The sequence below is a fragment of the Zonotrichia albicollis genome, chromosome 2, assembly GCF_047830755.1.
Source record: "Zonotrichia albicollis isolate bZonAlb1 chromosome 2, bZonAlb1.hap1, whole genome shotgun sequence".
Classification (NCBI taxonomy): domain Eukaryota; kingdom Metazoa; phylum Chordata; class Aves; order Passeriformes; family Passerellidae; genus Zonotrichia; species Zonotrichia albicollis.
This window is the reverse complement of record NC_133820.1, coordinates 98,870,187-98,882,932: the sequence shown is the minus strand read 5'-3', so window position 1 is coordinate 98,882,932 and position 12,746 is coordinate 98,870,187. Positions and strand designations below refer to the sequence as shown.

The 12,746-nt window shown below is 42.7% G+C and overlaps 1 protein-coding gene across 4 annotated transcripts; it reads left to right on the top strand.

The window, feature by feature from the left end:
• The first annotated feature begins 906 nt into the window (after nucleotides 1-906).
• Nucleotides 907-10,984, top strand: TXNDC9 (thioredoxin domain containing 9). Of its 4 annotated transcripts, none has more exons than XM_074535787.1 (5): nucleotides 907-1,039; nucleotides 2,687-2,903; nucleotides 5,066-5,184; nucleotides 7,035-7,289; nucleotides 9,450-10,984. In XM_074535787.1, exons 2-5 carry the CDS (start codon nucleotides 2,715-2,717, stop codon nucleotides 9,565-9,567), a joined length of 681 nt encoding a protein of 226 aa, XP_074391888.1. In that variant the 5' UTR covers nucleotides 907-1,039; nucleotides 2,687-2,714; the 3' UTR covers nucleotides 9,568-10,984. The 4 variants fall into 4 exon arrangements, with proteins under 4 accessions (XP_074391888.1, XP_074391887.1, XP_074391890.1 ...); XM_074535786.1 differs by having other exon boundaries at nucleotides 1,013-1,157; XM_074535789.1 differs by lacking the exon at nucleotides 907-1,039 and adding an exon at nucleotides 1,380-1,403.
• Nucleotides 10,985-12,746: the final 1,762 nt, after the last annotated feature.

Sequence of the window (12,746 nt, the reverse complement as noted above, 5' to 3'; positions counted from 1 at the left end):
TTGCTTCGCTCCCTAGCACCCCGACTTCTTACCTCCCTTTGCCTTTATACAGCTGTAGCTCCTTATCAGTCTCTCCCACCCACTCTCCCAGCCCACTGCAGATAAGGCCGAGTTTATCTTCCCACCGCACCTTCCCCGTCTTCGCACTTCAGTACCGGGGAGCCAGATTTCCAAGAAAAAAGAAAGCAGAACACGCGGGTTGCGTTTTGGGTTTTTTGGGGGGATTGGTGGTTTTGGGGTTGTTGTTGTTGCTGTTTGCTTTTCTTAAAAAAAAAAAAAAAAAAAAAAAAAAAAGAAAGACACGCTTTAATATCCCATTATTTATATGAGCGGATCTTCCAGCGCACTTGCAGAAGAAGCAAAGAGACGGCGAACCGCGGCTGCCGGCACAGCCCGGTTCTCGGTGAGCCCGCCGGGGCTGCGCAGGCCCCGCAGCGTGACTTACCTCACGCCATCGCTCCGGGGACCGCCACAGGCCCGCCGGGGCCTCACGCACACCCCCGAACAGGAATCCCCCCAGAGCAGCGGCGGGCACCGCCACCATCTCCGCTGCAGGCGCCAGAGCCGCCTGCGCGAAGGGAAACTGCCTTGGGGAAGGGGTCGTGCGCTGCCCCGCCTCTCGCGGCTAAGCTCTGCCCCTCGCAAGCACGGCGGGAGAGGAACCGCAGCGCCCCAGCAGGCGGGTGCTGCTGGCGGAGGCGGGGACACCTCGGGGCGGAGCTGCGGAGGGTGGGATCCTCCCCCAATCCGCGGCTCCCACCCGCAGGTGCGGCCTATACACACACATACGCACGCACGCACGCACGTACGTACGTACCCAGCACGGGGCGCACGCGCGCTAGCGGGGCGCGGGCCCGCGGGCAGTCAGCGCGTCGGGGACAGTTCCGCGGGTGCGCGCGCGGCCTCCCGCAGGGGCGCGTGCCCGCTTTGGCGGCCAATCAGTGCGTCGGGGGGAGTTCCACGCGCGCGCGGTGCGCCCCGCGCTGACTCTCGCGATAGCGGCGGAGGGGCGCGGCCGGCGCGCGCGAGGAAGCGGAGGGTGAGCGGCGGGTGCCGGGAGCGGGCCGGGGTTGCGGCCGCGGGCGGCGACACCGTCAGCACCGAGCCCGGGGCAGGGCGGGCGGCGCCCCGCCCCTGGAGAGTCCATCCTGAGCCGGGTGCGTGCATTGTCTGCGGCGCTGTGTGTAGCGAGCCCGCGGAGGAAGGCGCGCGGCGCCTGCGCAGTGTCCCCCCCGTGTGCCGCCCCGCTCGTCCGGGACCCCGGCGCCGCTTCCCGGCCGAGCGGCGGAACCGCGGCGCCGAGGCTACCGGCTGCGTGGGAAAAGCCTCTTGGCAGGCGAGTTCCGCGGCTTGGGAGCCAGGATAGCGCTGGGCAGCTCGGCTTGCGGTGGGGACTGGCAGGGGTCAGTGCTGCTTTTCCTGCTGATTGCTTGGAGGAGCAGCCTCCCTTCGGCCCAGCTGGGCAGGGGCTCCCCGTGCCTGGAGACCTGCTGGCCTCTGATCGCCGCCGGCAAGGTTCACATTGCCTCTGGAAACATAGGAGAGGGTGGGAGGCAAGCAGACTTGGTGGGCAGCAGCTTTGGGAAGAGGGAGGCAGAGCGAGCGTGGCGGTGACACGCGTGGCAGCGGGCCGGGCACTGCTGCCCTAATCTGCGAGCTTCTCCCTAAAGGGTTTCTCTGGCCTGTGTGGGCACGGTGTTCCCAGAGCCAGTGACGCTGGCAGGTCGCCTGCTTTGAAACACAGCCAAGAGTACTCTGGAACGCAAATTCGGCACCTCAGGTCCGTAGTCAGCTGGTTGAGAGTCTCAGTTGGGTGACTGTGCACTGTCACTGTTTCAGGACTGTCAGTCACTGCACTGATAATTTTCTGCGCTGTAAGTTTATTGGGGAGTACAGTCGATTGTGTTGTCACAAGTCTTCATGCACTCCGATTAGTGTTCTGTGTCTTTTGATGTGTTCCGGCAGGGAGAACTTTACAGAAAATTATTTGGCTGTGTTTCTCCACACAGCAATTAGGTAGTGGCTTTTAAATCCTCTTGCTGGCTGCCATAGGTTGCTGTTTGCAATAGCAATTTTAGCAATTTTCTGGAACTAATTAAAGCAGTGTATTGGCCTAGAGCATTTGCTGTTGAGCACCTTGTCTTTCTTGTAGCTGAGGAGAGGATTGTTAATTCAGATTTATATATGTTAATGTGCCTGAGGGGCTTAAAGTAATTGCATTTGAACTACTGGTACAAACTTACATACTGAGTTTTGCTTAGACTTGTTCTGAGGCATCCTTTACTTCCTCCCAGCAGCTTGGAGCTCTCCAACTGAATCTTCTTGTTTCAGAATATTTGTTAAAGTAGCACATCTGGCTCAGGATGGGTGTCCTTTTGGAACTGATGAATTTTTCTTCTTTTTATTAACAAGCAGTTTTAGGTTCCTGTGCACTTTCAGTAGCTGCCTTTGGGGCTGAAATAATAGGACTTAATTTATATCTTTGCCGTCTGTGTTCATCATGAAAGTATTCTTCAAAATGGGTTGCAATAAAGAAAAGAACTATCTGCTAACTACTCCTGTCTTCAAATAGCAGAGAACTTTGGTTTTTTGTGGTGTGAACTGCAAGCAAAGAGAGATCAGAGTTTAAATTAAGTGTTTGTGTAAATTCTTTGTATGTTTATTTTTTTTGTCACTGTTTCCACAGCTCTGCAGAGACCACTTTCCAGCTAAAGATGGCTGCTGATACCTCTGTGGATATCCTTCAAAAAGTTCTGGAGAATGAAATACTTCAGTCAGCCAAGGTTGTGGAAGAACATCTGGATGCTGAACTACAGAAGCTGGACCAAATGGATGAAGATGAATTGGAACGCCTTAAACAGAGGAGGCTTGAGGCCCTAAAAAAGAGCCAGCAGCAGAAACAAGTAATTTCTGTAGTAAAGACTATTGATGTGTAGAGTGTAACAGAATTCTTGGAAATTGTATATGTGAACTAAGTGTTTTGGGGTTGTTTGGTTGGTTTTGTGGATTTTTCCCTTTCTCTCCCTTCTGTGTTTATTAATTTTAAATTATCCAGGAAGGTAGTGTCTGTCCATGTGTGCATGCTTTGTGTTTTATAACAGGAGGAGAGAAGCACCTCTGTGGTTGTTACAGTAAGGATTGGATAAGGAGTTTCATACAGAGATTTGAGTGTGTCCCTGTTCACTGAACATTGCTCTCTGGAAGCATAAGTCCTGTAGGCAACCTAACCATAAGGCTTTGGGCTCTTTCTGAAGTGTCTTCTTCTGAAGCTTCTGGATTTTTACTTACAGCATGTGATATGTGCCCCCTTGTTAAGGTATTTTGTAGAAGGTTGAAATGGGATTTTTCCTTGTTCCTAGGCTGGAATCATTTGTCAGACTCCTTTTGAGCCAGTGAAATGTTGGCTTTGTGTGACTGCTCATTTCCTCCTGCAGGAAGGAAATACTCCCTTGGGACCTGACACCTCATGTCAAACGAGGTCTTTATGCTCCCTGAGAGCTCTTTTTGAGCAATAGCTTACACCATAATTTTGGTAACATATGGTGTGAGACCTGAATTATAAGTAAGGAAGCTGTAGGTTTCTCAGCTTATTCCATCTGAGCTAAACTAAACAAGAAATTGATTGTGGTGGAGGAGAAGTGGCTTGGCTGAAAGGAGATGCCTGGCTGTGATGGAGTCCTTAAAAGCTGGTGCCAGACTTTGAAATGGGAATGCAGTGAAATATCATGGTGTGGCTGGGATGCTGCAGGACAGGCAGCACCAGCAGCTTTGGTTCTGTAAACACAGAAGTAGAGAAAGTGGCACACTATTCACTTGTCTTCAGAAGTTCAGTTTATATTTGATTCTATCATTCTCCTTTTTCAGAAGTCATGACACTTAGGTGTCCTTGGATGTGAACATGTGATAGATCTCATGCAGAAACTTCTTCATGTGTTTGGGCTTAAGTCACTGTTCTCACACACTTTCAAGTGCAAATGTGGAGGAGGATACTGCTCAGTAAAAGGAGTGTGCTGTCACACTATTCCACAATAAATCTGTGGAGAGGGGAATTAATGCATAATCACTGCTGAGGGATAACTGAGTTCTTGATTTGCATCATGGTGACTTCTTCATATGCTCATACTTCCATGAATTTTTAATGTGTACAGTATTCAGGAGAGTCTTTGTTCTATCCTAATTTAGCTTACAGGGTATCTTTGGTTCACTTGGAAACCTTTTTTTTATTTCACCTTCCTAAGACAAAACTGCAAGATTAAGAACAGTGATTTATCTAAATTTTCTCCCCCCACTGAAAAGTTAAAGTTTTTGTCACTTATTGTCATACTGCACTACTTCTGATCATGTAGATTAGTCTGTACTTGTTTAAATACACTGCAATTACATTTTAGTAATACAGAGGTTGTGGGGTTTTTCCTTTAAGTGTGTTTCTTGAAAATGTGGAAGATTAGCTCTTTGGAAACTGTGTTTGCACACTTAATCAGACAGGTTTTGAAGTTACTTCTAAATTTTAGCTTGTGACATTCTGTTTCTCTGTCAGTGTTATGACTGATGGTGCACATGTGTTTTTTGCATGATTTTCTGTGAGACTGGTTCATGTTAAGATCCCTTCAGTGTATATTTGATAGGTAAACATCATTTATTGCAGATGAGTTAGTAGGCTTTTTCTCTCACAGATTTTTTTCATAGAGTAAAAAAAAATTTAAAATGTATTTAATTCATGTAATTACTTGACTAAGTTTAGACGAGTTCTTTGAGTGTACATAAAAATTTTCAAATGCCAAGAGTTTTTGTTGTATTCTTTGAACTACTCTTGTCTTACTAAGAGGCTGCATTGCAGAATTTTGTGTAGCTCTGTACAAGATTTGTGTTTACAAGTAAGTAAGGTGGCCTTATCTATGTATTTTTAAAATAAAACTAAAGGGGAGGAAATAATTTGTTTCTCTACTACTGTATGAAATGGGTTTTCCCTGCAGGCCCTCTCTTCCATTTTCTAAAAGCTGTAGAGTTTGCACCACAGATAGACTAACAACCTCCATACTAATTATTTGCTTTTATGTTTTTCAAGGAGTGGCTTTCAAAAGGACATGGAGAATACAGAGAAATCCCAAGTGAGAGAGACTTTTTCCAAGAAGTCAAAGAAAGTAAAAATGTGGTTTGCCATTTCTATAGAGATACAACATTCAGGTATAGTAACTAAGCTGTGCTGAAAAAACTTTTGTTTAAAGATGTCTACAAAAACAGATGTGGTTTTTGTTCTTTCAAATCCCACTCATGAACAAGCATTTTTAGAAGTATTCACTTTGCTTCGTTATAAATCTCAGTCACTTTTCAAGACATTTGATTTTTTAAATGTATTTTTCCACTACAGTTAATCTGAACATGATTGGATAACAATTCATATTCTGCTACACAGTTGATTAGAACATAGATGTTTAATCTCTTTGACAATATTGGAGAGACTGCTGTGTTTCATTATTGATTTAGTTTGAGGCAGTTGGGTCTGTAAATGTAGAACATACAAGAGCAGCCTTTCAAAAAGGCCTTGGTTAGTCCAGATCTGGGTGGTTCTGGCAAACAGGAAAAAATGCCCTAAATCTTGTCTAGGCATCTTGAGAATTTAACCTTTTACTTTGAGAGAATCAGTTGCAGCTGCTTTCCCTTTGTGCCTGTGCCTTTGTGATTCTGTCACTTTTTTTAGAGTGTGAGACACCAAGATCTGAGAATATGTGGTGACTCAGAATAGGAACCCAAACGAAGATGTCCCACTTCCTTGGAAGAATTTTGGAAGTTCTGGGTTGTAGGCTGTTCCTCACTGGGTCTCTCAATGTGTTCTGTTAAAATGCAGTAGCAAAGTAGAGTAGTTTATTGAAGGAGGAGCCAGTTGTCCTGGTTTTGGTTCTTTGGGTTTTTTTTTCCCCCAAAGGTGTTATGTTCTCCCTAGCTTACAGAATATAAACTGAAACAGCCTCCATGTGAGCAATTGCAAGAGGTCAAGGCTGGATTTTGCAGTGAGGTATCCATGCCCTACATTTCCTAAGTCTTTAAAGCAGTTGTATTTGGCTAGCTTTTACTCAAGAGGGTGAAAGGCTGTCACTGCAGATGAAGCAGCTCAGGACAGGTTTGGGTTCTTGTTTCTTGAATCAGCAAAGTCTGTAGGCTCAGACAGGAGAAGGAACTTCTGAGAAAGTGCTTTGTAAAGTGTGTCATGCTGACAAACAGGTTGAAGCTCACGTGTTGGGTTTACCAGCCACCTTATCAAGTTGCTTTCATCTTTGCCCAGTCCAGCTTTTTTGATCTGTTCAGGTCTCCTCTCAAGTTTAAGGACAGTCACATCACAGAGTTCATGCAGCTAAGCCAAACTGCTTAGAGAAGGCAATCCAGAAAGCTGAGATTGCAGGTGATGAGTCCATGAATCTCTGATCTGACAAGTATTTTGGGCAGTTCACATCACTGCCCCATGGCTGAGAAACAGTAGTTGTATGCTCACTCGTATTCCATGGCAACAGAAGCCAAGGATTTTTGCCTTTAGCACTAATGTGCAAAGCAGTCCGTGCAAATCACTTTTTTTTCTTTACACTGAGTTACTGCATCTCAGCTGTGAAGGTAGTGACTGCAAAAATCCAGAACACTGTGACACATTTCTCTGAGGAAATCTTCTATAGAGGAATGTTTCCAGTTGACAGGCAGTGAAGCTTGAACTGGAAGAACAGAAAGAAATGTCACCAGTAAGTGCAGGCCTCTAGAAATGAGGGTGAGGCTTCCAGGTGTACGGAAGGTAATTAGGAAGAAATTAGAGAAAGGGATGGTATAATTATACAGTAGAGGTGCTCCAAGCTGTTCCTCTATTAGTCATTAAATCCAGCTGCCTCTGAAACATAGTTTGTCTTGAAACTAAATTCTCTATTAGAGGTAATGTCTAAGTATTAACACGATAGAACTATTCTTTACTGCTTATTTCAAACTTCCTCTCAAATGCGTATTCGTCAGCTTATTCATTCTAACACTTTATATATTTTGGGTTAATTTTTCCACAGGTGCCAAATAATGGACAAACACTTGACTGTATTGGCAAAAAAGCACATTGAGACAAAATTCTTGAAATTAAATGCTGAAAAATCTCCTTTCTTGTGCGAGAGACTGCGCATCAAAGTAATTCCCACTCTAGCACTAATAAAAGATGGGAAAACACAGGACTACGTTGTGGGCTTTACTGACCTTGGTAACACTGATGACTTCACTACAGAAACCTTAGAATGGAGATTAGGCTGTGCAGATGTAATTAATTACAGGTAATTAAGTGTTTTGTGATTCTTTTGTTTTCAGATTAAGTACAAAGAGAATGAACTTGCAGACAGGAGAATCTGAAAGGTTGTAACTTCATTATGTTGTGTGCTAAAAAAGACATTTAAGAGTTTAATCTAGTTACTTAATCTGTGTGCTCCATCAAGGGAAAGAAGATAATACCTTGCCAAAGAGATTGAGATGTTGTAATGAGTGTTGAGTTGTCCTTTTTGTAGAGTAATAAAAATAAACCCAGTTCTTGTCCTGCGGTTTATGGAGTAGCAGTGATGCTCTGATGTGGCTTCAGTGTCATGCATCTAATGTAACCCTATAGCATCTATAGATGCTTTCTGTCACTGTTGCAATGCAGTGAAGTCTGAGCATTTTTTGTCCACTTTAGAGAAAACTCAGCAAGTCATCCTTAAACTGCATCTAAGTCAGTATTACATACATGAATATACTTTTTTCTTCAACAAACTGTACTGAAAATGGAAAATAATTCAAATAAGTGTAAATAAACTGAGTAACAGTACAATATAATCATCATAAGTACCTTGTTAAAGACTACAGAACAAAAGGCAGTAGAAAATATCTGTCACCACAATAGCCTAACTTTACCAGAGAATTATTTACTGAAATTCTGCTTTCCTTTCCAATTTGATTCAAATGTCATCTCTTGTTTTAGGTTAATTTTGCTCTATTGTTTTGAATGTATTTAGTGCACTTTAAATTTTAAATATCATTACCTGACTTTATTTAAATGTCTAATGAGGTAAAATTTTGGCAAGAAGTATTGTATCTTAAAGCCAAAGAAACTACTAGTCAATTTGACTTAGTAGCTGTTGAACTTTGGGTGAAATGACTGAAACTTACAATTTTAAAACAACTGGTAATTCCCAGTCCAGTGAAAAGCAAATATGCAAAGACAGCTTGGATGCAACAGCCTTTTATGGGAAAAATCCTTCGCTGGAGTTGTATCAAGCACTGCTGAATTTGCTAAATGTTGATACATTGGCTTATGGCATAATGTTATTTCTACTTGACTCAACTAGTACTGTGAATTTGTTCTTAGCTCCTTGTGGAGTGGGGGAATTTTGTTCTTCGTTCCTTTTGGCAGACCCTGGCTTTGCAATGCAAGCCACATTTCCAAACTGTTCTGAAACAGTTCCCACTTCCCTCTCTCTGGAGTTCCTGAAAAGGGCTTAGGCCTCCTCAGAGCTTAGAAATAGTTCTTTTCCTTCAACCTGTGGGATAGCAGATGGTAAAAGGGTATACTTTATTTAGGGGAAAAACTGTTCAGGTCAGATTATTTGCCCAAAATCAGGATTCAAGTGGTATGTTAACATATGTGATTAAGCTGCAATCTGTGGGCTGTATATTTAGGATTAATATCAGCAAAAGAGTATTAACATTTTGTAAAGAACTACAAATTTCTGAACATCCCTTTATAGCTAATCACAGAAGGTTGCAAATTGCTCGCTCACTCACTCACTTGGATGCGAACCCCTCTCAGGTCATGTGAGCAAAAGCAGGGCACACCCGTTTCTGAGCAGCCAGTGGGGATTCCCCTCCTTGCACAACGCTGCTGGAAGAGAAGTAGGTGCTCCAGTTTCATGTGAAACCTGCTGCTTCCAACAGGGAGCACAGGCCCATTCCCATGGATGCACATGCTGCTGAGGGAGCCCCTGCAGGATCATGGGGGCACTCTGAGGTGGGAGCTCCTGCAGGGAAGAGATAGCAGGGATAGCGCAAGGTGCCTTCTGGCAAACCCCAGTTCTGACTCCAGAGTCCTTGTTAGCAACATTTTAGCTTCTTTTGTGCTGGTGCTTCCTCACCTGTTTTGAAAAGTCTCTCTGTAATTCCCTACTTAGCGTTTACTCTGACAGACTGTCGTCTTTAGCATGATCAGTTTGCAGGAAAAGCCTTTTTTAATTTTACAGCTCCACTTACAGGTGCTGTTTACTTTCACACTCCTGTCTTAACTCCAGTTATCCAGGCCATCTTCACCAGGATGTGCTATGCTAGCAACACCACAGTGCTGCTTAGGGTACAAGTAGGCATTGTGTTCTCTTAGACTGTGTTTTTCTGTAGAAACAGGTCATGAGACATGATGCTTACTGTCTGGATGAATATGGCTTTAATCAACTTGTCTTACCCTTTTTCTGTAGTGGAAACTTGATGGATCCACCTTTTCAAAGTCAAAAGAAATATGGAACAAGCTTTACAAAGCTGGACAAGAAGACCATCAGAGGAAAGATATATGATTCAGATTCTGATGATGACTAGAAGAGCCGCTAAATATATTTGTAAATCATCTTTTGTTTATGCGTGGTACATTTCTAAGAATGATTTTTATAAAGCTTACTGCTTTTCATTACATCTGCACATAATTCTCATTTTTCTATACAATTTTATACAACTGAGTCACTGCAGGAAAAAGCTTAAGTATTTTTTTCCTCTTTTGGAAGTCATTTGTAATTTGAAAATCTTAGTCCTTCTAACTAAATGACATGGCAAGTGATGAACTTAAGCCCTTTGTCTTAAGTATAAGTTTATGAAATGTTTTGAAGTAACCTAGAAACTGCTGTATGAAGTCAGAGCAAAGGTCCTTCTGGCCCAGGATCTGGTCTCAGTGGCTAAAAGGAGATGCACAAGGAAGAATGCAAACAGGGTGACCAGATAGCAATGCTTCCCCACAGTCTAGTTTCAGTAATCTGTGGCTTGGGGAACACCGTATCTGAGAGCGTTTGCTGCTTAAAATAATAGAAGAAAAATCTCTTTAAATCCTCATGGTATCCAGGCATCCACATCATGTGGCAAGGAGGTCACAGTTTAACTGTGCTGTGTGAGGAACTACTTCCAGTTGTTTTCATTGAATCTAACAAGGTTTTTTTTCTGTTTTTCATTATTAAAGGAGGTAACATACACTTCTAAAAAAGATTATTCTTTATAAGTTCTCTTCCAGCTGTCTTTTTATATTTATTATTACTTACATTATCAGTAAAGCACCACAAAATTATTAGTAAAGAAATTGTGCATTTTAACAAATAATTGCTTTTCTTATGGTGCCATATCATGCCATTGAATAAATTAACTGCATTGCACTGTAAGTTGTAAAAACAGTCATAACTTCTGTGAATTCTGAAATAAATGGCCAAGAGAAATGCCCTTTTACCATCTACAAATGCTGCATGTCAGAGCTGATCCAGCAGGCAATAGCACATAGCAACAAGCATATTGAAAAAAGCCTTGTTCACGGGTTTGTATCATTCTGTGGTTGTGAATGTGTGGATTTTATAGCAGATGCTTTGTACAAGAGAGTAGAATAGAGAAAAGTATTTGGGAGAAACCTTGATCGTTAAGCTTAGATATAGTGCTGCATACTGTGTACTGTTCTTCAGTGACAGACAGAAGTTTTGAGATCTTCCTTGGACACAATGTAAAATTCCTGGCTAGGTGAACAATTGATGGGTTTGTTTTTCATTTTCAGAAAAATTGTTTGCTTTGTGCTGAAGGATCTTTTTGAGGTGGTACTTTGAACCCAGTTGGTCCAAATAGCAGTGAAATGGGTCTAGCCAATCTTGCTGCCTTGTAGTAGAGAACACTTGTGATTGGGCCAGCCCAGCAATATATCTCTTTAAGTTTAAAAAATTATATTTTATTTCTGTTCATGTACATTGAAATAAAATTATTTTAATTCTAATGTTGACTACTGTATCCTTTCAAAGAAGATCTAGGTGCTGTGGAATAATTTCTCTATTAATAAAGTCCCTCAGAAAGTTTGTTTGAGCCCTTGCTAGATTTCTAACAGGTGATATACAGTTCTGTCCTAACATACAGGATCACTTGGAGAACACAGCTTAAGATGTACACAGCTGCCCATTGATCTAGGAGAAGCATAAAGGAGACTTGCTTCAACCTGATCACTTTTTTAATCCACAATGCTTTAGAAAGTGCCCGTTTTTTTCCCCTGCATCCAGTTGCATGAAATTCAGGAAACCAATGTTCCAGCAGTATTTTTACAAGTGTCTCAGCAGGAGTCATCACTGAGCCCTAATTGTGTTGAATAAGCTGTGGAAATATAAAATCACCTCTGATGTAGCTGCGTGCTGTGTGGAAACGTGTGGGCTTGTCAGGATTCCAGCACGGTGCGTTGGTGGCGGTTACTCAGTTCCACACGTGAAAAGCCTCATTACAAACTCAGTGCAAATCCTACTTGGAGTCTCCGCTTTCATGTCACTTTAAGCTGATGATTTTTTTTTCTAGGTTAATCTTCCTGGGACCTCTTCCTTCATCAGGCTTGTAACATGACCACACATACTCTAGTGCTGATACAAGGAGTTTTCAGGAATGTGTGGCTTGGGTAGAATCAGGCTCAGGGAATGGGCTGGGTTGCAGGGGACCCTAGAGATCATCTAGTTCCAACCTCCCGGCCGTGGACATGGGTAGCAAGGGAAGTTGAGACTGTTCGTACTGTAAGTTTAGATTTATTTTGAAAGTAGTAATCTCACAGATTTTCTCTTCAAGTCTTTACTTCCATGGAAACTTTTCTTGTTTCTGTATATTCTGTCTTGAATGAACATTGAAACTTTTACTGAACAGTCCTCTTGGTTACACTTCCATCCTGCATATTACTTTGAGATTAACAAACCCAAAATTTTATTTTTTGCTGAAACCCGGAAGTTCTTTAAGAAATGGGAAATTCATCTCGTTTGAGTAGTGAAGAACAAATTACTCTTCTGTGGTAGAGTTTAATGATTTTGCCATGCAGGTTAAATTAATGAATTGCCCATGATATAAGACCTGGGACAGCAAGCTACAAGTGTCAGAATACAGAGAACACCAGCTCAAATAAATGTCAGCTGTACAGACTTGAAAAGCAAAAAGATAACTTTATCAACAGCAATCTAGTGGTCATATGACTGATTGATGAGATGCTAATGATTCTCAATATGCAGAAGAAATGCAAGTTTTATGTGATTATTTGCTTACCACAGATGGATGAGGTATGTCAGGACATGACTGACTAAGGTTCCTGAGTTTAGACCAATCACAAAATGGTGCCTGGTCTGGCATGTGTCAGCCGTGAAAGGTTGTTGGACAACAAAGAGATGAGAAATGTTCAGGTATAGTTTGGGAAGTGATGGGGTTTATGCCTGAACTCAGCATATAATTTTAATAATGATTAGTGCTTAAGTCTGTGCCTGATGCTTGGTATGAAATAATAAAAGAAACCAGAAGGCAAAAATAATAACCAAACAAGATCTCAGTTGTTCAGCTCTTGATGCTGAATTATGCAGACACAACTGGACACTCCTTGATCACTGACTGATCCTGGCTTTTGCTCTGTTGCTAGAAATCTTTTCCAGCAACAGAGCAAAATCTACCCCGAAGTGAAGCGCTGAGCTGAGCTTTGGGATCTGAGAGTGTGAAGAAGTCTGGTCCAAGAAAGAGGCAGGATGAGA

What these genes read in the sequence shown, in the direction of transcription:
- TXNDC9 (XM_074535787.1), top strand. Translation starts at nt 2,715, where the DNA reads ATGGCTGCTGATACCTCTGTGGATATCCTTCAAAAAGTTCTGGAGAAT. An exon ending in AGAGCCAGCAGCAGAAACAA is followed by an intron (nt 2,904 to 5,065) that starts GTAATTTCTGTA and finishes ATGTTTTTCAAG; the next exon opens with GAGTGGCTTTCAAAAGGACA. An exon ending in TATAGAGATACAACATTCAG is followed by an intron (nt 5,185 to 7,034) that starts GTATAGTAACTA and finishes ATTTTTCCACAG; the next exon opens with GTGCCAAATAATGGACAAAC.